Genomic DNA, 27,596 nt, shown 5'->3' on the forward strand with positions numbered 1-27,596 from the left:
GGGTTGTAAATACCCAATGGCAAAGAACTTGCACTTCTAAAAAGTAAACCCCACATCTTTTGAACAATGGTATTTGCCTTTCCTCTTGGCCTTTCTCTTTATAAAAGAAGATGTTGTCCATATTTGATACAAACTGAGTTTAAAGGTCAAATCCAATTCCAACATGCCTCCAGCTAGCTTCCCCATGTCACAATTTCAACCAATTTCCTTAGGGATTATTTTCTGTTTTCAGAGGAAGAGAGGCATTGCAATTTTTCATGGGTTATCCTCACTCATCATTGATGGTCACTTTGCAGGGACTACAGGCAGCTCTCAATTGTTTTTGGAGGCTGAAACTTTCAAAAATGATTGTATCATGACAACTCTGTTGCTGTTTATAGAAATTATGTTTCATTTTTTTTTTTAAATCTTTGGGCAGATCATTTTCTCAGGCACAGTGATGGGAAAATGTAATGGCAATGTCATCATCACTATGGTGGATAGGAAATACTGATATTGTCATATATTGCATCACAATAAATTGTTAGTGCTCTCTGCAAATCTTCCTTTATTGTATGCTTTATGTGTAAGAAGACTGTTTCTCCACGTGTTCCCTTCTTCAGTTAGCCAGATATCCAAGTGTATCGTTGTTGATTTTTCACAATATATGAAAATTAGACTTTACACCGATTTTATCAGGCTGATCGGTATCGGCCGATAATTAGCATTGCCTCACTGGCATAAATAGAGGAACAAAGATACATTATTTATTGTAAATATAATTTTGAGAAATTAAGTACACAAGTATATACAGTAAATGGACAGGTCATTCCTCCATCTTGTAATCGGATCGGTGATCGGTTATCATTTTTTTAAACTCGCTTATCAGTCCCAAAAATCCTGATCGTGTAAAGCCTAATGAAAATACAGTAATCATATTCTCTGTTTCGTTATCATCGTTTTTGTTAGCAAAATATCGAGATAATATTGTAGTGTGAGTTGATTTCACCACCTTATATTTGTAGTACAGTTCAACACCATTGCAAACTACAACCACATATTGTTAAATTAATACCATTTCTCCAACAGTGTCAATCAAAACTTTTGTAAAGTACAATATTTGATACAGCTCTTGGATTGGATGTCATTATAGGCCATAATGTCTTGGTATATTGGTTGTTTCGTTTTATGATTTTATCTGAACACTTAATTAAGCTCCGCAAAGGTTGAATACAGGCAACTGGACTTTTCTTGTTTATTGAAGATGTTTCACTTTCAATCCAAAAGGATTTTCAATTTAAGAAGGCATCTATGGCAAATTACAAAAGCTGTCTCTAAACAGAGGAGGAGGTTTGGGGCATCACCTATCATCTGCCTATAACAATGTCCTGACATCTCTCCCCCCAAAGATCACCTCATTCAACGGGAAGAATGGCCCCAATGAGCTGTTTTGCCACAAGACGAGTGAACGAGTGAGTGGCATGCAGGACGGTCATTTTCACTAACTACACCGGGCAACAACAACGACACCCTATTGTTGATCACCCCCAGTAGACACCCCTACCAACGCATAAATATGGAGGCTCCACACCTAAAATTTTGAACTGAAGAAGCCTTTTGGATTAAAGGTGAAACGTCTTCAACGAGAACAGTCCAATTGCCTTGATTCAACCATTGCGGATTACCATGACCTGGATGACTGAGAATCTACACCGACACTTAATTCAGCTCTTAATAAAATGAGGGTTAGGGGAAAAGTATTGCTGTCATATAACATACGCTCAATGAATCTCTCTATTTGACGCTTGTTAGAAATGAGTGGAAACAGGCCAAATGTAATAACCCATTATGAGGATAATTACATCATTATATTTAATAATAAATGACTTACATTTTTATCGTGTATTGTGTCTGCCTTACACAGTATGGACAGCAATGTCATTGCAGAACTTCCCTTTCTGCATGATGCATTGTGCTCAATTACTTTGACATCTACTGCCATCTTCACTCATGGATCCAGCCAACCACATTATTCAACTCAGCCCCCCCCCCTCACCCTTCTATGTCTCAATGCACAACACAACTACCAGCCATCTTTCCTCAGTCTTTCACCTATTGATCCCACCATGCTTCCTCATTTCCTCTATAGGAGCATCCATCCAAACAGCCGTACATCCACCCATTCATTAGCATGAGTATGTGTGAGGTGACGCGAACTCACCTAATGGGGTTATGTGTCTCCAGGAAATGGCTGGCTCAGGTTTCCCGCTGGCGGTACAGATGAGCGACACATTGCTGCCCTCGTTTACCGTGATGTCAGAGGAAATGTCATATATCTTGGGAGGAACTGAAAGAAGGAACCAAAATATAGGTAAAAGATTTTAAACATACAATGTAAGAAATATAATATGTAATCAAGACATTTGAGAGGAATAGTAGAAGCGTTTACTGTCAGAAAACACTCAACCCCCCACTTAAAAGAATGATGTTATTTCCTTAATTGACATGGCTATGTATAATAAGAGATCTAATAAATAAAACTGGTTATCATGATGGGCAGCACAGTGATTGAGTCCTTCGCACTGAATAGGAATCAATCCATTAATTTTGTATTGTATTGCATTTGCATTGATTGTACTACTTATACCAAACAAATGGATGGATGCATTCATATTCACAGTACATGGTATAATCAACAGTACATGGTATAATCAACAACATTCTTCTTGTTTTTGTTCTTTCACTCTGGAAGTGGCTCAGGAAGCAAGGCAACAGATTTGGTTGAAGAAGGAAAAAATGTAGAAATATAAAGCAAAACAAAAGAGGGGGAAGACAAAAAATGGTTGTTCGTCACGCCTCCTTGGGAGAGTATGACCGAGAGTATGCCTTTTTCGTGGCTCGCTGGCAATTTCAGAGCGATCACGCTTGGCTGGAAGCGTACCTGGTACCTTAGTAGCAGCTGCTCTGATCGCCTAGCGGTGGCCCACGGAGAGGCTGGGAAGCCGGGTCTCTATAGCCAAGGCCCGCGGTTACCGAGCCGTGTCCCCGAACAAAGAAAGTGCAAGGGCTGAGGGGTGGCCGAAGCCAGCCCGTGGCTAGCCAGATGCCCCCAAGCCAAGAAAAGAGAAAAAAACACAAGAGAAAACACACGAGAAAACACACGAGCGCCAGGGTTAAGTACCCCAGGGGCGTGTCGAAGAGAGACGTAGAAGACCACACCCATCAGCTTGAATCTTGTCTTTAAAATCATATATTAATATAAAATAACCTCAACTTGGTACTGTCTTTACTCAGAGGTCAAGCATATCGAACTAACTGTTTATACTTTAGTTTTGGCAAAGCTAATGACGCCACCATGAATTACCGAAATGCTTACAGCTGCACTATCAAAGTGCAGGGCTATTCTTCTGGAGCTGCAAAGCGGGATACACGCAACTGAGCTCCTCTCTGAATTCTGACAGACCTCGTCAAGCCGACTTTGGTTACCAAATGCAACACCCTATTACTGGCTAAATGTACTGCCATCATGTTTCCCAATTAGAGTGCAAAGTTACAGAACTGGCCACTTGGTCTAACTGACCTCGGTGTAAGCGCAAGGAGAAGTTTTGTTATTAACATTCTAAAATAGAACAATAAAGAGTGTTGCTAGTAGCTGTCCTAGGTGCTTATCTAAGCTAAATATAATGCATTGTAATAGTCTTAATAAAACTATGATGCAAACTGGCCTGAGTGTAGATGATTTTTAAAATAGCAATGTGCAGTTTGGGGAGAGATTTGAGTTTATGTTTAAGCCCACCTCATTAGATATTGCTCCAAGGCTTTATTTAATAAGACATTGATGTATATGAATTATAACATATGTGTAAACTATACCAGTGTGTAGGTTGTAAAACACACCTCAGTAATGAGACAGCTATTCCTAAAGGTTTTCACCACCAATACTACAGCACAAAGGAACGACTTCTAATTTGTTAATTAGGTGTAACATTCTGAAAGTAAACAAACACACTGACAGATTATGTTACTCCAAGGGATTGGCTAAATTTGTAGGCACAGCTCATTGGTAATTCTTCCTTTCAAGTTATTTAAAAAAAAAAAAACTTTTAAAGATATAGTATGTAACCTGTGTTGCCACCTAGGCTGGAATAATGCATTACAACAACAGAGACGTCACTTCGATATGACATAGAGACTATGTCACATCGAAGCAATGGCTACGTCGTAGGCTATGCATTGTATGGCCCTTGTATGTGATTCTGCAACATTTTTATTCTGTTTTGAAGGACAGCTAGGAAGGAAAACAGATGGATTCTTCATAAGACGTAATTGTTGTAAATTCCCTATTATTAGTATGTTTTGTGCATAAACTGTTCAGTGCTGAACTTTATTTTACGTCAGGCACCTTCTTGGGCAGGGTAATCGGAAAGACGTGTTGAGTTTGTTTTCATCAGTTATTGTTTTTGTTTATACAGCAGTATTGTATGTTTATTGTCTGCTACAGAAACACAAAATAATATCCTTGGTTAGCTTTTTACAAATGTGCTAGATAAAACGTGTCATCAGTAAGCACGGAGCACGGGAATGTCACCAGTCAACACGAAACAAAAAAAGATCCAATCCCAAAAAATACAGTGTAGCGTATATAGGTTGAATAAAAATTTAATTAATTTAGGAGAAAAGAATAAATCGGAAGCGACGCCTGCATTACTTCCGGTTTAGCGTAATTTAAGTTTAATCGTTAAAATCAAACAAATTTTACCTATTAAAGGGGCACCACATTACTTTTTATGTGGATAAAATTTAGGGAAAGTGACAAGAAACCTTTTTATCAGTCTCGTAATCTGAAGGTTGCTACACTTTATGAAATTTTGAATTCTAGATGACAGAGGCTTACTTAAACTCAGAACACACACAAAATACAACCGAGTGGAATTTTATCGTATATTTAATGACCTATACGAGTGATCTAGAGGGAAACACACAAAGTGGTCTAACAAAAGAAAGAAAATAACACCAATAATGGTAAAAAGGAAAACAGGCGTACGAAAAGGGAAATAGAACATAGTGTGTTGGACTAAAGAGGGCAACGCGATCGTTTAGCACGTCCAATCCAGAAGAGAGAGAGAGAGGACAAAATTGAGATTTTGTCTGAAGCTACTAATTTCGCCGAAATTATTAGGCACTAATATTGTAACGTCTGGCAAAAGTTTGCCTTGTCTACTCACGACTATACTCAGCTGGTCTCTGGGAGTGGTCTCTCTGGGCGTAGAAAAAGGTAGAAAAATAATGCAAAACAAAGGAGGTGGAAGACAAAAAATGGTTGTTCGTCACGCCTTCCTGGGAGAATAGGACCGTCTCTAACACCACCTGACTTCCGGGATCCGCTCGCAAGTTCAGAGAACTCACGCTTGGCTGGCAGCCGAACAGCAACTGTTCGGGAGGCTGAGCAGCGGGGCTCCACGGAGGCTAGGGAGCCGGATCTCAATCCCCACGGCCCGTGGTTACCGAGCCGTGTGCCCGAACAAAGAAAGGGTAAAGGGGGAGGGGTGGCCGAAACCAGCCCGTGGCTGGCGAGCTGCCAGCCATAACACTTAAGAAGTCATAGGAGAGAAAAAATACGAGAGAGAGAGAGAAAACACAGGGTTAAGTACCCCAGGGGCGTGTCAAAGAGGGACGGAAAAGACCACACCCATAAGCTTGAATCTTGTCTACAAATTTGATAAAATAGGTTTAAAATCATATATTAATATATAATAACCTCAACGTGGTACTCTCTTTACTCACAGGTCAATCACATAGAATGTTTATGCTTTAGTTGTGGCAAATCAACTGCTTATGATTCAAATCACATTTCATGTTGCTTGGAGTCAAATCAAAACAAACAATTCTCAAAATCTCACAGCTGCGTTTGTAAAGTTGACACACTGACACAGACATCAATGCATACATTTGGAATAATTCTGCAGAGTTTGTGAAATATCAAAACAGACATTTATCCTTGGTTAAACATCAAATGAGAGTCCGGCTGGTTCGACTGAAGTTCCTCTTGACACCAGCGGGTGTCGCCTTGTCCCAGCAATGGTTCCTATTCACAGAGAGGTGGAAACATCTGGCCTTTGATGCTTGGGAGTTCAGACTTCGAGGGTAATGTTAATTAGTTTAGGGCCCACGCGGCATCTCCTTGGAGGCAGTCTCACAGTAGGGCCGCTTGGAAGAATGCAGTTTATCAAGGTGGAGGGGTGTTCTGGCAACTGGGTCAGAGTCACTACAACAGCAAGATGTTAGAGAAGCTCATAGGCTTAATCAGCATTGTGTCCCTGGGTGAAAATTACTTTTTTTAAAATTTTTATTTATTTTTATTTTTTTTCAAGTTACATACTTCAGCTTTAATTTTATTACTGTTATTGTTGGCACTTTTATGTGAATTTTTATGTTCAGTATCCCCGTTTCAACTAAGCAGTAGACAAATTCAGTTTGGTATTGGACACAATTATTGAGTTTTCGTAGTCAAAGGTTAAAAGGTCCTGTACTAGTTTTTGGCCACCTTATCATTGGGTTACCAACTGCAAAGTTATAGTATCTAAAGCATGGTGGGTGGTCAGTAGAGGGTGCTAAGGCGCCACCCCACCGCTGCTGAGTCATCTTTAAAATGACAAAAGTGAATGAAATGAAAGAAAGTAAAAATAAGAAAGAAAATACATTTCTACGCATTTATTAGTGAATGTCATGTAATAATTCAGTTGAAACTATATATTATATACGAAATATATAATATTGACGATGCATTAGCACTATGCATTTTGTACAAGAAAGCCAGCTAAAAAAGCTAAAAAATTATCCATTCATCCATCAAACCATTCCCTATACCATCCATCCATCCATTTTCCAAGCCACTTCTCCTCACTCGGGTCGCGGACGTGCTGGAGCCTATCCCAGCTATCATCGGGCAGGAGGCAGGGTACACCCTGAACTGTTTGCCAGCCAATCGCAGGGCACATACAAACAAACAACCATTCGCACTCACATTCACACCTACGGACAATTTAGAGTTTTCAATTATTGTGCATGTTTTTGGGATGTGGGAGGAAACCGGACTGCCCGGAGAAAACCCACGCAGGCACGGGGAGAACATGCAAACTCCACACAGGCGGGGCCGGGGATTGAACCCTGATCCTCAGAACTGTGAGGCTGCCGCTCTAACCAGTCGGCCACTGTGCCGCACCATTCCCTATACTGATTATCTTTATTAAGGAAGCTGGAGCTTATGTGAGCTGACTATGGCCAAGGGTTGGGGTACACCTGGATTGATACCAAAAAAAACATAATTTTCCATTTTCCAAGGAAATAGAGTCAAATGCCCATCCCTTTGATTTCAGATAATTGACATACAGGTGCAATTTACAATAATTAGCATGGCAATATAAGTGGAATGGTAATGTTATTTCGAGGATGTAGCGCACAGTTATAAAGTCAGATGAGGCTTGTCTCAACCTTAGTGTTTAAAGATGGACACGGAAAAACCTCACAATATACCTATATACTGTCTGTCCATCTGTCTGTTCATTCAAATGAATGCAATGGGTACTTAATGCTCATTTTTGGCATAAACTGATGATCAGTCTTCATAATTCTTACAGCAAAACACACCAAACTATAACGAAACAATAAAAGGGAAGAAAGGCATCCTGGGTAAAACTAAATACATGTAGTGCGTTTCCTTTCCATTCATTGAAGTGGGCCTGGTAGCAATATTGGTGGATAGATGCTGCAGTGGCAGAAGCCAAGACATAAACCTTATCAGCCTTTATTGAATAAAGACTGGAGATGTGAAGGATGGTGACAGAGAGCAAATGACTTAAAGAGGCTCTAAGCAGATATCAGTGTTTTGTTTCTAAATGCATTGAATATGTTTGAAGTCCTGAAAACATATGCATAGACTTATAACAATATAGAACTGATTTGTTGAGCTATAGCTCAAGCATCTTTTTCACATTTGAATTTTCCTGATTTTGTGGGCGGGGCTAAGACACAGCCCCGTGTTGTATACTTTCTACCGCAAGTTCCCTTCCCCACTATATAAGTACAAAGTGACGTCATTTTGTTTGGCTGCTCAGTTGTGAGTTACCTGTGCTTAGCTTCCATAACAAGCCCCACTCCAGCTTGTAGTTAGCAAACTAACGATAGCTACACCCCAAAAATCCATCTTCGCTGAATGCCTCAATTTACAGAACAGCTCGGTAACATTTTTTAAGCTCCCAAAAAATAGGGAAATATAAAATCAGTGGATTGACTTGGCAGCACGGTGAACGACTGGTTCACAGTTCTGAGGACCGGGGTTCAAATCCCAGCCCCACCTGTGTGGAGTTTGCATGTTCTCCCCGTGCCTGCGTGGGTTTTCTCCGTACACTCCGGTTTCCTCCCTCATCCCAAAAACAGGCATAGTAGGTTAATTGACAACTCTAAATTGCCCGTAGGTGTGAATGTGAGTGTGAATGGTTGCTTGTTTCTATGTGCCCTGCGATTGGCTGGCCTCTCGTCCGAAGATAGCTGGGATAGGCTCCAGCACGCCCTCGACCCTAGTGAGGATAAGCGGTACAGAAAATTGATGGATGGATTGATTTTTTTTTGGCGACCTTAAAATCAACACCACCATCCGACTGTGCAGTGTGCATTTTACTATGGATAGTTTTGTAAACTTTCATCAGAGGTAACATGGTTTCGTGGGTAACTTGATATGAGTAAATGGGGCAGTGCCGACTGTCTAACTACCTGGGCTTCCTCCTACCGTCTCGCTGTCGTCAGGTGCCGTGTTCAGCTGTGACATTATGTCACCAACAACGATGGAAAGTTGACTTGCGTGCTTATTTTTACGATTATAGTCCACAATAACCATTTAATTTTGAAGTTAAGTCTCCTGATTTTACAACGTATAAGCTATCACCCCCTCAGTATGTTTGATTCCTTTTGGCGCATCCATTTAACACCCCCACAGCATCTGAGAGATAAGAGGTGGCCCTTGAGAGCTGAGAGGTGGCCCTTATTATTCAAGTTTTGAAACCTGATTTTATACTGTATACTTAGCAATTTGTTTTATTCATTCAAATTTGGCAGGCTTGTTAACATTACTCTTTTCGGTGGTGTGTCGAATTTACATGCCATTTTTTGGGCCTGCTTAGGGCCACTTTAAGACGAATACATTCCAAGCAAGTGCACATTAGCTTATGAGCATTATTCCATAATGGAATCATTATCAAAGATGAATTCAGCGATTCACCCTCCTAATGTTACACATAAATTAGCCTGAGGGAGTGATGACTGCGTGTGATGGTGTGGTACAGTGTGACATCAAGTATGTCAGCAGACAAGCGAGCTTCTGTTCTAATGCATCATTTAATGTGCATGCAAATGGTTGTTTTTCTCTGTAGAAATTCACAACGGCTAGGTATGAGGTGTCCAAATAGATGCCTAACAGAACAAGTTAATTATTTAAAGTCCCACAGAGTTATACATACATATATATATAGTCTTTGAATGTTGGAGTTCACACTTGCTGTATTTCCCATATTTACAGTATTAACAGTAGAAGTGCATTTGCTCTGGGAGAGTTGCTCAGGCTGATGAACACAACCATAAAAAAAATGAAAAAAAAAATAAAAATATGGCCATTCAAAACAGTCACTTCATGGAGAAAGGATATACAGTGTCATGGAAAAATAGCTGCCTCCTTCTCAAGTTATTTTTTTGGGGGGGGGGGGAATAGTTTCCCCACTTTGTTTAAGATCGTCAAACAAATATGAGACAAAGATAAACCAAGTAAACATGGTGATTTTATTTATTAAGGGGTGAGGGGGGGACGACAACAACAACAACACGAAACTACCCAGCCCTATGTTAATAAGTAATTGCCCCTGAACCTAATAACTGGTTGGACCTCCCTCAGCAGCAACTGCCAGAGTCTTCATGCTAATTTTTTTCTTTTTTGTTTTTGCCTTCGCGTCGTGCTGGTGATAAACAAAAGGCCTCTGCATGGGTAACACTTTACATTCTCAAGATCACTGTTTATTTTCAATTAGGAGGCTGTCAATATGAATCTGTGATAAGGCTTGTTTGAAATTATTTTTAGAGATAAACTAAAGGCATGCTTCTTTCCATTTACAACAAAATTTCAGCATCCAAACAGCAATGACTGGGAGTGATCCGCTCTTCAAGTTTTACATCGTGTGTGTGTGTGTGTGTGCGCATGTGTGTATGTGTGCCTGCGTGTGTGTGTGTCTGCGTGTAAAATCAATGATCTGATGGGAGGGCAAAAGCTTCATCTCCATCTGTCACAGACTGGAATGCAGCGTGAAAGGTCAGAGTTCAACATCTTAACGTGCGGGTCATGATTAATATGGAGGGAGCTTTTGCCAGCTTGCTACGGGCAGTCATAAGAAGGAACTTCACAGTCGGTGTTGAATTCTGCTCTTTAACAAGGTCTCTTCTATTCAGACTATGGAGCGTGTTAAGACGGTTGCTGCTGTAGTTAATATTAGTTGTACATTTATGCCTAAAATTAAAATGCCAAAGAGCTGCTGGATTTGTAAAAGTTACCAAAGGAAATATTCATTAGCCCAGATTATTATTATTTTTTAAAATCTTTTTACTCAACCATTTTAGATTCATCATTCACAGTCAATATTAGGGATGTAACGATATCTATATCTCACGGTTCGGTTTTATCACGGTATTAATTTCAGAGTATGATAATTATTGCAATATTGTGGGAAAGCTCACGGTATTGCAAGAAGAATCACGGTAGGTTCACGGTAAGGGTGAGGCAAAGAGGCAAAAGCAGGAGAACCGAAAAACCTCTCCTTTTCTTGCTCCTCTTCTACTTGACTCTTGGTGATTCCTTCTCGATAGGTTGTAGTAGTTTGTCCATTTTCCCACAGGTTTTTGTGAAAAAGACAGCTTCAAATCATATATTATCGTACACTTCTATCCTCGTCCATCCAATGTTTACATTCATATGCTCTACCTCCATAACAGTATTATTGCTGCAAGAATAATATATGGTCACAATCACAAACTGTCCATTGAGAAATTGTCTGTTCAATAATTTAATAGCATTTACTATATTGCCATTTTTTTTAATTTATAACTTTAGAAATTGGATACTGCCTACTAACAGTGATTTATTTGCTTGAGTCCAAAAATTCAAATGAAGTCATAAACGGAGGAGCTCTCTTAATCCTTAGTTTCTTTTCTTCTTTTCCTCCGTTAAGTGATATTGTAGGATGATTTATTTTTCTGAGCAGCCTCTGTAATGAAATCTAGACATTTCATTTGAAGAGAGTGAAGTATGTCAGATTTATTTTTGCCTTGATATCTGTATTTGTATGGAGTGGACCTATTTCATCATTTCATTTTTGGGACTACTGCAATATATTGGCGGACGGCGACAGTATGTTGTAATTGGGAGTTGGAATCATTATTTCTTTCACCCATGACTCTCGACTTGAGAGAAACACTCACTCGTGTACCACTAAAGAATGCTGCTGTTACAATATGCTAAAATAATTTGGCGGCTCATCTCTTCGAGGGGTAGCGGTGGTGGCGGCTCGCAGAGGGCCGGCTAGCGGGGTTTTCCGATGGCGGCTGCCATCGGCCGGGATGCGGCTTCACCAAGTGGAGGTCCACTAGCAGCCGATGCCGGCCCATGGTTCAGCGTTTGCTGGTCAAGTGGGCAAGTCAGCCAATCAGTGTATTTTTTGTGACGTACCCGCATAGTCAAATGGGTTATGCGTCCAATCGGCTGCATTTATACTCTTAATGAGGAAGTGGAGTGCTGTAGGCTGGCTGAAGCAGCTTGGCTAAGCGATGTGGCTACATATAGCTGGCCCAAAACTACATTTTGAACACAACGGCTCATTATTTTATACCGAGAGACGACCACGACGATATCGAGGCACTACTAATTTTGCAATAGTGCGGTATTGTGAATATTGTTAAATCCCGAGTTAATATCTTTTATAAATTAAGGGTTTATGATGGGGTAACCTGACAACTCACCCATCAAGTAGCCAGCAAGATTTAGCATGGGGTTAGAATAACAAGGTTACGAAAGAAAACAATGTTTCTGCCTGAGGCCATGGGCTAGGGTTAGAGAGATACTTTTAAAAATGTATATTTTGCTCTGGTGAAAATTTATAGATCCATGCCCACAAAACTCTATGTACACATGAAAACATATTTGTGAGATCTCAAGTGCATTTTTGACCAATCGGATTCCTGAAAAAGCTCATTTTGAGGGTTACGATTGGTCGTGCATTCTGACTTATTCATTGAGGCATGTTATGTTTCAAATTAGTGTTTGTCTATATGAAGTCAAGAAAACAACATGAATGATTTTAATTTTTTTTATTGGTCTTGCATGGTATAAGTCTTGCTCACGCCTGTCATTGCACATAATGAATTCAAGGCACGTAAGGCAATAACAGCATTTGATTTACAAAGTGTACCCTACTACCTTTCCAAAACCCACATTTGTTAAGCGCAACAACAACCTCTGTGTCTGGGCAAAAGGCCAACACACAAGGAACATTTTTCGGGGGAAAAATATCTGTCTATATGTATGTAGACATGTCCTGAGTTGACGCAAAAAAATAATTATTTCCAAGCTTAACCTTGAAAATACACTTTGTAAACCTGAACTGCTTATTAAACAAATGAAAATGTCTGTTTTTGCTCAACATTGTACTGTTTGGTCTGATTTGTGGACAGTGAAATCAATTATGATTAAAAACAACAACTTTAGTCTATATCTTTTTTTCTCCCATTCTTGCAAAACCATGTATTCATGTATATGTATATGTGTATATTCCCTATTGTTTTATCAAAAATCGCTTTTTGCTGAGTGATGTTAATTTTTCAAAGACTTAGGAATACAAACTTTCAACTCTCATTGCTCAAAAAGCTTTTGGCAGCTATCAAACGTGTCATGGAAAAAAAACTATGTCACTTGGGCTTCTGGGATAGCCATCACCATCAGGGCCATGTGCGAAATTGTCCTTGTTCATGCACTGGTAATGACAGTAAGCCATTTCCTTAAACTATTCATACAAATCTGTAATTGGATGCTTGTGTAAGGGTCAAGTGTTCATTTCCATAGTTTAAAAACTTCTTTGCTTTGACTACCCTCTCTCTGTCCTAATTCATGTTGGACAGTGATGAGTAAAAAATAACGGCATAAGAAATACTGTGGCTATGGCTGTACACTGTATACGTACAAGGACTTTACGTGTACCCACGGATACCTTTAGCTACGTGTCAGCTGCCACATTCATTCTCTGATGGCGCCCAACATCGATCGCAGGGTGGTGGAATAGTGTCTGAACAACAAGTGTGTACCACAGAGCAAGCTGGTCCCACTGAGGTGTTTGAAAAGGCCAAAGTCATGAATATTCAATAAATTGCTCATTATAAAAAACCCTGAGCTTGTGCTTTGCAGAATACAGATGTCAGCCCGTCCCGTTTGTTTACTGTGTTTCTTTAGACGGCTTGTTCACCGATTATTTCAATGAAGGCATTCATACAGATATTAGGAAATCTAATCTTATTAAATATGTAATTTTAATGATTGTCTATTTTATGTCTTTAGATTCAAGTTGTTTGCCATCCCCCAGCAATGATGTCCAGTAGCAGAATACTTGACAAGACATGCTCTTCATTTGTACGCTGGCCACCAGATGAATTCGAGGGATGAGATGTCCTCCACTGCTGGTGGTCAGTCTGTATTTAGCGTGATGCATGCAGGAGTGCCCTAGGGACGGGGTGCACAGCCTGTGATATTCATCTGCCCAATTAAGGCCAGTGTTTGTCATAGATGTCTGCCAGTGCTTCAACCACTGAAAATCCGTTTCACCGCAATTGTAATTGTGATAAAGTGTATGATAAACAAAACCTGAGGACTGTGGACTGTTTTTTAATCCACACAGTAGACACCAAACTAATGCAACTGGGTTCACTGAAGCACAGTCATGTAACAAAAGAAAATGGCCTTCCCAAAATGGTCCCCGCAAAGTAGGAAGCATAGGATTGTCTGAAGATGCATTTACACAAATCCAATCCAGTATAGGCAGTAGTTTCTGTATCTTTGCTTTTTTGAATGGTTCCATGATGACAATCCTTTTGAAACCACACACCTGATGACACTGTAATTTGCATACCGTACCTGTACCTGTTCATGCACCAACTGCTTAGGCTTTTGCCTCATCCAAAAGTGTGTTTTTATGATTTACACGACATGCAGTATATTCAGCTTGGAAATTTACGGTAGAAATGTGTCCCTGCTGGTTACAATGCAAAAGTCTTCTTGGGTCACTTGAAAGGTGCTATATACAGTACAGTGGTGACTTGAGATATGAGTGACCCGACTTAGGAGTTTTTCAAAGTAGGACCCGTCATTCGTACGATTTTTTTGCATTGACGTGCGCAAACTTGAGATATGAGTGCTGTATGGTGGTACTGACAAAACTACAACAAGCAGTACTTTGGCAGTAAATATTCTTCAACAAGAGGCTGTAAGCTGCTTATTGCCACTCTGAAGTTTGCAGTCAAACTACATCACAGTAAGAGAATGTATGACTGGTTAGCACATCCCCCTCACAGTTCTGGGGACTCGGATTCCAACCCGGCCTCGCCTGTGTGAAGTTTGCATGTTCTCCCCGTGGCTGTGTGGGCTTTCTCCGGGTACTCCGGTTTCCAAAAACATGCATGGTAGGTTACTTGAAAACTCTTAACAACCGGTAGGTGTGAATGTGAGTGAGAATGGTTGTTTGCTTATATGTGCCCTGCAATTGGCTGGCGACCAGTTCAGGGTCTACCCTGCCTCTCGCTCAGAGTCAGCTGGGATAGGCTCCAGAATGCCCGTGACCCTAGTGAGGATAAGGGGTTCAGAGAACGAATGGATGTCGTGTGTTTAAAACAACCACATACAGTATATTTTCCTTATAGGCAGCTAGAATATTGCTTTCACATAATGGGAAACGATGTAGGCACAGGCTAATGATAAGCATCTACGTGGTGTTATTATAACCCTATTATAAAGCTATGGATATTTTACCACAAATGCTTTAGCAACACATGTAGACAGACAATATAACAATAATCACAGGCATATATTGTTTATCCTCTGGGAAGAAGGATTAATATTACTGCCGTACTCCATAATCTGAGACTGTTTCCATGTACAGCATATCTGAATATCTGCATTATATTGCCCCCGGTAGCAAAGGCACGTGCGCGCACAACAGAATGAGAAGCACAATGTGCACTAAATTGAAGGAGAAGGAGAAAACTGTTTTTAACTACATTTAATTATGTCATTATTGTGTTTTTTCTACAAAGTATAATAACAGTTATTTTTATAACAAACAAAAAAACATTACAAAGCTGAAACGAATGAATGACAATTCCATTCATTTCAATGGGGAAATATGTTTTGAGTTACAGCCATAAAATTCTAAGTTCATGATTATTTGCTTAAAACAATAACATTTATCAGTTTGAACATTACATATCTTGTCTTTGTAGTGTCTTCAATTAAATATAGGTTGAACATGATTTTCAAATCATTGTATACTGTTTTTATTTATGTTTAACACAACGTCCCAACTTCATTGGAATTGGGGTTGTATGAGAGTGGTCAAGGAACGAATTAAACTCATATGTCAAGGCAACACTATACTGTAAATCTTGGTGTAGGTATGATATATTGGTTAACCCTCACTTTCCTTTACATTCAATTCCATTGTAACACCAAAGACGGATTTACAAATTCTCTGTTGAGCTATTAATGCTCCACAACTGTCCAAAGTATACTTCCTATAATGACACCCCAACAAAGGGCCACTGTTTGGATAATTTGGGACCCTTAAAAGGCTGAACTGAACTGTGCCCTAAAAAATGTTTAAGGAGTCAAGCCCAAACTCTCATATAACTGATTTATTCATTTATTAGGAGGTGAATGTTAAAACCTTTCTGTAGCTACATACAAACAAAGTACAATGAAAGAAGATTCTCAAATCAATAAATTAAGGCAGAATAAGTTCTTCCTAGGGCGGCACGGTGGATGACTGGTTAGACCGTCTGCCTCACAGTTCTGAGGACAATCCCCGGTTTGCATGTTCTCTCCGTGCCTGCATGGGTTTTCTCCGGTTACTCCTGTTTCCTCCCACATCCCGAAAACATGCATGGTAGGTTAATTGAGGACTCTAAATTGCCCGTATGTGTGAATGTGAGCGCGGATGGTTGTTTGTTTGTATGTGCCCTGCGATAGGCTGGCAACCAGTTCAAGGTGTAACCCGCCTCCTGCCCGATGATAGCTGGGATAGGCTCCAGCGCGCCCGTGACCCTAGTGAGGAGAAGTGGCTCAGAAAATGGATGGATGGATGGATGGATGTTCTTCCTAATGCTTATTGCTAAGTTATGAAGCCACTCGAGGAAAAATTCAAGCCACAGTATTGAATGTGCTGCAGTCAGTCGCAGTGGGATCCTTGTCTTGGTCCGTGTTTGATGGAGACAACTTTTGAAAAGTGTTACTGGCACAGAATAGAAGAATAAAGAAAAATTGTTCATCTGAAATACAAGGCTTGGCCTTGTTTCTACAAGTTTCCAATGGTGGCTGGCTCTCACAGTCAAATTGAATGAATTAGAGTGGAGACTGAGACGCAGGACGACTTTATCAGTGTGTGACCTCACAAATACGCTTCTGGAAAAATGGTCTTAAAGTCCCATAAACACACTCCTAAACATTGTGGAAAACCTTCCCAGAAGAGTTTAAGCTGTTATAATTGCAGAGGTGGGACCAATGTCATTTTAAACACAATGGATTAAGAATGGGATGTCACTTATAAATTGTAAATCCATATTAGAGTCAAGGCAGGTGTGCGAAGTCTTTGGGCAATATTGTGTATTCTTAAAAGATACATTGTCTGTTGTGCCATTTTTGGGAAAAGAGATGTGTGAAATGAATAGTTGTCCTTCCTCACGGACTAATTCACTTAACTCTATTCAATTGTATTTATAGAACTGCAGCTGAAACAAAGTGCTGGAACAAATGTGGGAGGAAGTTAGAGTTCCTGGAGAAAACCCCCGCAAGCACAGGTAGAACATACTCAGTCCCCACAGAGATAGTCCAATGAAGATTCAAACCAGGGCCTTCTGACTATGAGGCAGAGGTGCTAACTACTATCACAATATTCTGCATTTTCCTGTAATCCATGTGTAACCTAAAATACATAATAAATCACTTCTTAACTTTGATAACACGTGATGGTGCCTATGGTACAAAAAGATGCATGCATGATGGCAGCGAGAAGTCTGATATTTTATTTGACTTGAGGGGCATGATTTTTCCAAAAATTTAACAATTACAAATTATTGTACAAACTCTGGGGCATTGGGTTTGAATGTTGTCACTGACTTTTGAGAAAACACTCAGTGTATAATGTAGGTCGTAAGGGTGGTTTCTGAAGTTTAGTACATGTACAGTTAGCTCCTAAACTTGGCGCAACTTCAACCTTAGGGTATTAAAACAAAATCAACTGTAAGAACGATAGTTAGCTCCTGGGCCTAACAAATTTCCAAGCATAAATTCACCCTATAAAGACCATAAATGGTGATGCTGTGGTTTTACTATTTTTACACACTGCACATATAGGGTATTGTTAATTACGTTTGAGTGCAGTGCGTTCAGAGTTCTGTTGTCTTTTTCTAAGTATGGTTACTTTGTTCTCTCACAGCCAGCCCTTTGTTAGTGTGACCAATCATATTTTGCTTGAATAATTTCTGGTGACCTCACTGCAAACAATAGGGACTGGTGTGCGTGGCTGCTTCTAGACAAAGACCTAGAGGTGAGGTATTGTTGAAACACAGAGCATTTATCTCACATTATATCCGTGATGTACACATGACTGTATTTGGACGAGGTCATGCGAAAATCTATTTTAAGTACACGTGCTAATTATTGATAGGAGTGATAGAATTATTAAATATTATGAATCAGCTGTGATTAGCAAGGCTTCTTCACGCCACATTATTTGATTATGCCCTTTGTCTTTTCTGACATAGAGAATGGATCGACAACCTGGAGCTTCAACTCTCCATGTTTCTTTGAAAGACTCTTTCCAGACTGAGTCATCCTACGGGGTCGGGCAGTGAGTTCTCTTTGCGGATCTGCTCTGATCCATATTAATGTCCAGAGCCTTTTCATCACATGCTGGATTATGTCTTGACATTTGTAGAATGGTTAACCCTATACAGACAGCACTACATAATGTGGGATCATATTGTTTCACCAAAATTTTAAAAATAATAATCAAATATATATGTCCAAATACATTGCATTAATTGTATTTTTTCAATGAGGCTTTTAAAAAAAATAATAATAAAAAGCATAGATTGTGTTGGTGAAATGTGTGAATACATTTCAACAGCTTAGCTCAAAAGCATGTGTTGTGATTAAACAGACTACCATGGGCCATGAGAGCGAAACGCCTCAAACGCCCCTTCACTGTGACAAGATATTCTTAGACAGGGCACATATTTAATGCATTAACACATCCACAATCTTACTTAATAGAGAGGGATGGTGGCCGTGTGGCATGGTTGTGAATGATAACAGTCTCTCATTCTTCAGTAGAAGATGAGAAAATGGTCAGAAGTGCTCTATAATTACAGTAGGTTAGCATGTGTAAAATCTTGCAAAAAAATATTACATTTCACTAATTCAGCATATCTCAAATACCTTGAAATTTTGTATGTTTTAACTGAAGTTGGAGAGCTACAGTACTTGTTAACATAATCTGCATTTTAAGAGATCAGCAAAAGGCACCTTCAAGTGCAACACAGGGCAAAAATAAAGCGGTCCAACGGGGCAACTCAGAGCTGTCATACCAGAGAAATCCTATTTCTTGAATTCCTACAACGTTCTCGTGGGTGCTATTTAATAAGAATATAGCATTGAGGAGAAAATGCGGCATCTGATGGAGTGAGGTGACACAAGATCTATGAGAAGGATAAATGTCACACAAAGATTAAAAGATTAGAAGAAGCAGCACCCATATTGGACCCTACTTGTTTGTTTCATGCAATCCATTTAATTTGGTTTTGGGAATTGTAACAACTCAAGATTGATGTAGCCGTAACTATGGGTGGAATAGGCATAAGAATTAGACTTTACACCAATTTTATCGGCCTGATCGGTATCGGCCGATAATTAGCATTTTATGCTGATTGGCTGATCGGCTTTAATGTCATAATTCGCCGATCCGATCAATGACCGCAAAAGACATTTACTCAGCATCGCCATCGTGCACAGTATATTTGAATCCAAAAGCTAGTTTATTTTTAGCCTTGTTGCGTGTCTTTTGACGTAGTCCTGTAAATATCTGACGGCCAATAAAAAAAAACATGTTGGCGGTGTGGGACAGACAACACGTCTGAGACAGACAACATGTAATGCCCGGATCAGACTACAAGACAAATATGCTCTTTCACGATTGCACTGTCAGACTACTGCAATAAAATCTTGCATTCCGATACCACCGCATTCTGTTTTTTACGATCATTGTGCTTTATCTTGTCAGACTGTATTATAAGGACAAAATGGGGAAAACCGTGTGTTGGTGGTCACAGGACAGGAGAGGATGTTCGTTTGAGGCTTGCTTGAGGTATGTTCATGTACTTTTAATATGATACGGCTCGCAAGCAGGTACAAAACGTTATGTAGCCTAGCAAGCTACTGGTAGCACTAACGGTTGTGTATAATCGAGCTAGAAACCAGCTGACTAAAGAAATTAACATTGCAAAGAGGAACCATGCAGCAAAGTTGGGAAAACAGTTTAGCGAAAACGACTCTAAATCAGTCTGGCATGCATTCCAATCTCTGACTAATTACAAGCGACGATCCCCCCCAAGCTGAGAACAATAGCACACTAGCCAACGACTTGAATACCTTCTACTGCAGATTTGAAAAGGACAGTTTCACACCACACACCCACCCGGCCAAACCCGCGACCACAATCACACCTCTGACTTCTGCGTTAACCATCCATGAACAGGATGTGAGACGCATCTTCAAACAACAGAAGATTAACAAAGCGGCAGGCCCGGACCATGTGTCCCCATCCTGCCTCAAAGTCTGCGCGGAGCAGCTCGCTCCAGTCTTCACTCAGATCTTCAATAGATCTCTGGAAATGTGCGAAGTTCCATCCTGTTTCAAACGCTCCACCATCATTCCAGTCCCCAAGAAACCTGCAATCTTGGGTCTGAATGACTACAGGCCTTTCGCTTTGACATCTGTGGTCATGAAGTCCTTTGAACGTCTCGTGCTGGACCACCTCAAGAGTGTCACAGGTCCCCTGCTGGACCCCCTGCAGTTTGCCTACCAAGCGAACAGGTCTGCGGATGATGCAGTCAACATGGGACTGCACTTCATCCTAGAACACCTCGACAGTGCAGGGACCTACGCGACGATCCTGTTCGTGGACTTCAGCTCAGCGTTCAACACCATCATCCCTGAACTCCTTTCATCCAAGCTTCTCCAGCTCACCTGCCATCTGCCAGTGGATTTACAGCTTTCTGACGGGCAGGACACAGCAGGTCAGGCTGGGGGAGGCCACCTCATCCACACGCAGCATCAGCACTGGGGCGCCCCAAGGTTGTGTCCTCTCTCCGCTGCTCTTCTCTCTCTACACGAACGACTGCACCTCAGCGAACCCGACTGTCAAACTCCTGAAGTTTGCAGATGACACCACTGTCATCGGCCTCATCAAGGACGGTGACGAGTCTGCATATCGACAGGAAGCGGAGCGGCTGGAGCTGTGGTGCGGCCGACACAACCTGGACCTGAACACGCTCAAGACTGTAAAGATGATCGTGGACTTCAGGAGGCATCCTTCGCCACAGCTGCCCCTCACGTTGTCCAGCTGCCTTGTGTCAACCGTCGAGACCTTCAAGTTCCTGGGAATTACAATCTCTCAGGACCTGAAGTGGGCGACCAACATCAACTCCGTCCTCAAAAAGGCCCAGCAGAGGATGTACTTCCTGCGGCTTCTGAGAAAGCACGGCCTGCCACCGGAGCTGCTGAGACAGTTCTACACAGCGGTCATCGAATCAGTCCTGTGTTCTTCCATCACAGTCTGGTTTGGTGCTGCTACAAAAAAGAACAAACTCCGACTGCAACGGACAATCAAAACTGCTGAAAGGATTGTCGGTACCCCCCTACCCACCATTGAGGACTTGCACGCTGCCAGAACTAAGACAAGGGCGTGCAAAATCCTCTCGGACCCTCCACACCCCGGTCACCAGCTCTTCCAGCTCCTTCCCTCAGGTAGGCGCTACCGATCAATGCAAACTAGAACTAGTAGACATTCCAACAGCTTCTTCCCTCTTATGATCAACTTCTTAAACACCTAACCTATAATTCCATTACAACAAGCTGGCAATTTTTTGACTGAGTTCGTTGTCACATTTCTGTGGGGCCAATTATGTATTACTCGTGCACTCACTGTAGTTGTCTCGCCATGCTGCACTATTTGCATATACTGGCCACTCATGCCAGAGTAGCATCTGCTCCATTTGCACACTGATTGAGGAGTATCTGTAACATTTGCACAACCAACATTGTCCCAGATTATCGCACTACTCGTCACTTTAAACCGCATACAATCCTTGAAGTCTCAGCGCCCTTTGCACAATGGTCATTGCACCGGACTATTGCAATATTAGTCATTCGAACTGCTCTAAGTGCTAGAGGACTCTGCATCTTTTTGCACAATTGTTTTTTGTCAATGTCTTTATGTCTCCAAAGTGTTCTGTAAATTGACTGTCTGTTGTACTAGAGCGGCTCCAACTACCGGAGACAAATTCATTGTGTGTTTTGGACATTCTTGGCAAATAAAGATGATTCTGATTCTGATTCTGAAAGCATGCCGCTGTTCTGTCGATTCATGCTCTTAAGTTTCGGTGTGGGTGAAGTCATTTAATTACAATAAAGTAATTTAATTACAGTAAGTTAGCACCCATTATTTCTGTCATGTTGTAATGTTGGTTTGACCTGACTGATTAGAATAGACGATCTGACTACAGCAGTGATTTCCAACCTTTATGGAGCCAAGGAACATATTTTACAATTGAAAAATCTCACGGCACAAAAACAAACAAAAATGTCACAAAAAGTGGATACATTGATTACTTTATGTACTTCCTGCCATCTAATAGAAGAAAATTCATTTGCTCTGTCTGTCACTATGCCTCACTGGCATAAATAGAGGAATACAGATACATTATTTATTGTAAATATTTTTTTTTGACCAATTAAGTACACAAGTATATGCAGGTCATTTAAATAGACACATTCCTCCATCTTGTGATCAGATAGGTGATCGGTTATCATTTTTTTTAACTCACTGATCGGTGATCGGCCCCAAAAATTCTGATTGTGTAAAGCCTAATAACAATCGATTTACAGAACTAATGATTGTTAATAATTCAGTCAATTGTGTAGAATTGCTCGTTGAGTAATTGTGTCTTGAAGCAAATTGGAGTGTGCTGCTTAGCTGCAAACAGCAGAAATGCTATTTATTCAGTCTAAAACAAGTGAATGATCTAAAGAAGAACATAATGTCAGCTACATGAAGTTGGTCTATGCAGACCTCTGCTATGACAGCATAATTCTGCTCAGTTTAATGCTGCCAGTGAAACAGTTCTGCAATGATGAATAACACTTATGTAATTGATTATTTACCTTAATTTGGTGGACAAATTCTTAAACCTAGCTGTTGGACCTAAACATTGATTGAATTTTAAACAGACAGAGGTGACAAAAACAACCATGAAACAAGGCTGACACTGAGAAAACAACGTAAAAGCAAATCTACTATTAATCTACAATTATTGTTTTCCATCCATCTATTTTCTGTATCGCTTTTCCTCTATAGGGTTGCGGACGTGCTGGAGCCTTATCCCAGCTATCTTCGGGCGAGAGTCGGGGTACACCCTGAACTAGTCTCCAGCAAATCGCAGATTATTGTTGTTGTTAGTGTTATTAGTGTTATTATAGTTATTACACAATACTATCCCTCCAATGGAAGTTGAGATGAACATCACTTGGTGGGTGGGTTGCTCAATAACCCTACCGTGCACCCAAAAGTGAGTGGGGACTTGTGCATATTTTTTTACACAGTAATCCCCTCTTGCTCCATTTTCTATCCAACTTGGTTAGCCTAAGCAAAAATGCCCCCCAAAAAAATAAGAATCAAGTTCCATAAAATCCTTTTGACTTGAACTGTACCATCCATGTTGAGACATTAATAAATGTTGCGTGTTTGGACTAAAATCCAGATTACAATGACTCCCGCCCCCCACAGAATCTATTTCCCAGCCTGTTAAATGCTGCGTTCGACCCAGATACTCGCCTACACTCCCTCATCTGTCAAGAAATCCATGTGTCCCTGTCAGGGTTGTGTGTTTGTGTGTGTGTGTGTGTGTGTTGGGGCCTTTTGCCCTTGATGGCAAAGTTTCCCCTCTGTCAATTATTATTTTTTTATTTTTTTTTGCATTTGTGTGAGTGTGTGTAAGCCTGTCTGGGGCCTTTCATTAATCAAATCTAATGTAACTGTGTTAGGAAAAAAAAAAAAAAAAAACGTATTCAGTTATAATTTATTAACCTTTCGCACATAAGCCTCAAAATGTCTGCCTGGACTTTTTTTGCTTATTTTGACCATGAAAGGGTCAGAAAATGTCCTGTGAATAAGTGCTTTTGCCCTTTTCCCCAGAAAACTAGGGTAAGGGTTAGGCTAGGTTATCCCTGACGTGTCGTAGACAACAATGTGTTTGAATAGAGAGAGGGTGCATTTGAGAGGGGAGGGGCTGTGTCGAGTCTCTCCGCGTGCCCGTGTGAAGCTGCTCATCCATGAGTGAGATTCACCTTGTAAGCCATATAAGTTGAGTAACTCTTTTACATGTAAATGTAGACATTGTATGTAGACATTGTATGTAAGTAATAGGTCATGTTAACGTTAGGAGGGATAATGTAGAGTGAGTCGGTGATTGTGAAACGTAAACGGACAAGGAGATGTCTGTGTAACTTCACCGTCGTTTTACTTAATCGAAGTTAAGCGAAGCAATTTTCATCAATACATTTTCCTTTTATGATAATGGTTTGGTAAATTCAGTCGAGATCAGGAGTGTGATGAAAGTATTGTTGAGATATGTTATTCTCCTTTCCTGCAGAAGGTGCTTAATTAATGTGTCTAACTTTACACTAAAAACTATCCATCCATTTTCTGAGCCGCTTCTCTTCACTAGGGTCGCGGGCGTGCTGGAGCCTATCCCAGCTATCATCGGGCAGGAGGCGTGGTACACCCTGAACTGGTTGCCAGCCAATCGCAGGGCACATATAAACAAACAACCATTCACACTCACACCTACGGGCAATTTAGTCTTGTCAATTCACCTACCATGCATGCATTCTCCATTGGGATGGAGAATGTGAGGTAGACCACCTTCTAAAATAAATTTCTCAATTGTGTTTCATTGAAAACAAAAACAGTTAGAGAGAATAACTCCACTAACATGTACAGCGTTCCAGGCATGAGATGGGAATATTATTTTGGCCACAGTACAGCTGTAACATGCACCAAAACTGCTAATATATGACCACAAAATTGGTGAAATTTGCACACAAAATACTAATTGGTGGGTTTGTTATCATTCCGATTGACAACTAGGTAAATGGTGTGCACCTTTGCTAGAAACTGCAATTCCTGGTGTGCTTAAGTGTCTTATTCTATTTCCATGAATAGCCTGCAATGCTATGCTAAGGTATTTTAAACTCTTGTTCCATGTGCTCCGCTTTTTAACTTTGAGCACCTGCCCCTCCAAAGGTCTCTACACAGCCCTGGTCCCTATGTTTTCCTTTGTTTTTATCTGTGCGCAATTGTGACAATGTAACACATGATGAGTCAATCACACATACTGTAGTTTTGTATTACCCCCGCAGGAATAAATAACATTTTCTGAATCCGAATCTGGAGCACAAATACAAACCTACAATTTTACTTAAGTAATTTAGGTGTGGCGGCACGGTGAATGACTGGTGAGCACATCTGCCTTACAGTTCTGAGGACAGGGGTTCAAATCCCGGCCTCGCCTGTGTGGAGTTTGCATGTTCTCCTCGTCCCTGCATGGATTCTCTCTGAGTACTCCGTTTTCCTCCCACATCCCAAAAACATGCATGGTAGGTTGATTGAAGACTCTAAATTAGGTGTGAATGTGAATGCAAATGGTTATTTGTCTATGTGTGCCCTGCGATCGGCTGTTAATCAGTTCAAGGTGTACCCCGCCTCTCGCCCGAAGATAGCTGGGATAGGCTCCAGCACACCCGCGACCCCTGTAAGGATAAAGCGGTACAGAAAATGGATGAATTTAGGTGTCACTCTGGTAAAAAAATATATATACTACAGTATATGTCAGGTCCAAATCACCCATTGTGTTTTGACAAACACACACGAGCCAAAACACCTGGTATACTTACAACCTATTGGGTCAATACATGAGTTGAAACAAAAATTATATTCTATATAAAAAATTATGGCGGCACAATGGACGACTGGTTAGTACAACCGCTTCGCAATTCCGCGATCACGGGTTAGTATCCGGACTTCAGGTTTCTTGTGAGGTGTTTGCATGTTCTCCCTGTGCTTGCTTACTCCGGGTATTACGGTTTACTCCGACGATCCAAAAGGTTAAATTGATTGAGATGTCAAATTGTCTTCAGCTGGGAATGCGAGTATGAATGGTTGTTTGTCAATGTTTTTCTATGTACTCTGCGATTGGCTGGCGTCCAGTTCAAGGTGTACCCCGCCTCTAGCCCAAAGTCAGCTGGGATAGGCTCCAGTATAGGCTCCCTAATGAGGTTAAGCTGTGTAGAAAATGGATGGAATGGAATAGATTAAAAAAAATAATGATAAGATGCCACGAGGCAATGTTTTAGGAAACATTTTTACATCCAAGTGCGAATGTGTTTAGTTTACCGCTTAATAGTAGAAAGTGGAAACAATATGATGGCCGACTGGTTAGAGTGTCTGCCTCACAGTTCTGAGGACCTGGGTTCAATCCCCGGCCCTGCCTGTGTTGAGTTTGCATGTTCTCCCCGGGCACTCCAGTTTCCTCCCACATCCCAAAAACATGCATGGTAGGTTAATTGACAACTGTAAATTGCCCGTAGGTATGCATGTTTGTACGTGCCCTGCAATTGGCTGGCAACCAGCTCAGGGTGTACCTGAGCCTCCTGCCCGATGATAGCTGGGATAGGCTCCAGCACGCCCGCGACCCTAGTGAGGAGCAGCGGCTCAGAAAATGGATGGATGGAAACAATATGACACTTTTTAAATACTCCTTAATGCAGTGTTTCCAAACCTTTATTGAGCCTAGGCACCCCTTTTACATTTTTTCACAGCACACCAAGAAACAAAAATACTGAAATAATGACAATCTTAATTTTCTTAACAAATTGACTGACCCTCAACAATAAAAATTATTGTTCATGGATCATATTAACATTCATTCATTTGTCTTCCGTTCCGCTTCTCCTCACTAGGGTCACAGGCATACTGGACCCTATCCCAGCTATCTTCGGGCGAGAGGCGGATTACACCCTGAACTGGTCGCTGGCCAATCGCAGGGCACATATAAACAAACAAGCATTCGCACTCACATTCACACCTACGGGCAATTTAGAGTTTTTAATTAACTGGCGAGGCCGGTTATTTGAATCCCGGTCCTCAGAACTGTGAGGCAGATGTGCTAACCAGTCGTCAACAGCGGCGTCTATATTAACATTCATTGAATTAATTTATGTTTCTACTCAATATCTAATAATAACCATAATAGTGGTAACAATACTAATGTTTTATGTGAAATTGGCAATATTTTGTGTATTGTGTCATGTTTTAGATCACTTGTGTAGATGTACCTAATATTGCGATCTATTGTGGGAGGTAAGAAAACCATTATTTCTGCACTTACAACGGTTTCGCAGGCAGTCAATTAATCTTTGGCTATGTGTTACAGAGAGTATATTTTGAATTACTAATCTTAAGATTTCATCCCGTTAATTTGCCACCATGTGCATTATAGATTTTATTTCATTGCATGCTGTACAAGGAGCGACTCTGTGAGCCACCATCACACACTACGAGGTGTTTGTTAACATTACCTTGCCTCTGCCTGCAGCGCCTTATCTGTCTGCCAACTGTGCCTGCTGCCACTGTTTTCACTATTCCTGAAACCCTTTCCAACTGATGCCTACAATGGTAATTGTTTCCTTTTGGAGCTGCCTTTTTGATGAACAGCAGTGGACTTGGCTCTGCTCACAGACAAACTCATAATTTCCTGTGACTCATTCATTTAAAAAAGAGGAACTTGTGTGGCAAACCTGGAGGGGTTCCTCAGCGCGCTAACTAAAAAGCTAAATTATTTACTTACATAAAAAATATTTGCTTTTTTACCACAGAAACATGAAACGTTTCTCAGACTATTCACAACAGAACAAAAATGTGTACTCCGGCTCA

General features: G+C 40.8%; 1 protein-coding gene and 1 long non-coding RNA gene across 7 annotated transcripts in view; one reads left to right on the forward strand and one right to left on the reverse strand.

Moving 5' to 3' along the window:
• negr1 (neuronal growth regulator 1) overlaps positions 1-27,596 on the reverse strand; it is a 254,875-nt gene that overhangs the window by 144,865 nt on the left and 82,414 nt on the right. For all 5 annotated transcript variants that reach the window (XR_009789358.1, XR_009789357.1, XM_061779295.1 and 2 more), the window contains exon 3: positions 2,201-2,326. Coding sequence is in view for 3 of the 5 variants with exons in the window: in XM_061779295.1 (XP_061635279.1) it covers positions 2,201-2,326 (126 nt within the window). In the remaining 2 variants the exon portion in view is untranslated. The remainder of the gene's footprint in view (positions 1-2,200; positions 2,327-27,596) is intronic.
• LOC133480743 (uncharacterized) overlaps positions 1-27,596 on the forward strand; it is a 77,316-nt gene that overhangs the window by 12,766 nt on the left and 36,954 nt on the right. The window contains exons 2-4 of one of the 2 annotated variants that reach the window (XR_009789360.1): positions 2,224-2,350; positions 17,048-17,124; positions 18,091-18,176. This is a non-coding gene — a long non-coding RNA (uncharacterized LOC133480743). Of the gene's footprint in view, positions 1-2,223; positions 2,351-13,618; positions 14,178-17,047; positions 17,125-18,090; positions 18,177-27,596 lie in introns of those variants that run through there. The other variant, XR_009789359.1, reaches the window with a different exon arrangement.

This window comes from Phyllopteryx taeniolatus, chromosome 7 (genome assembly GCF_024500385.1).
Source record: "Phyllopteryx taeniolatus isolate TA_2022b chromosome 7, UOR_Ptae_1.2, whole genome shotgun sequence".
NCBI lineage: Eukaryota > Metazoa > Chordata > Actinopteri > Syngnathiformes > Syngnathidae > Phyllopteryx > Phyllopteryx taeniolatus.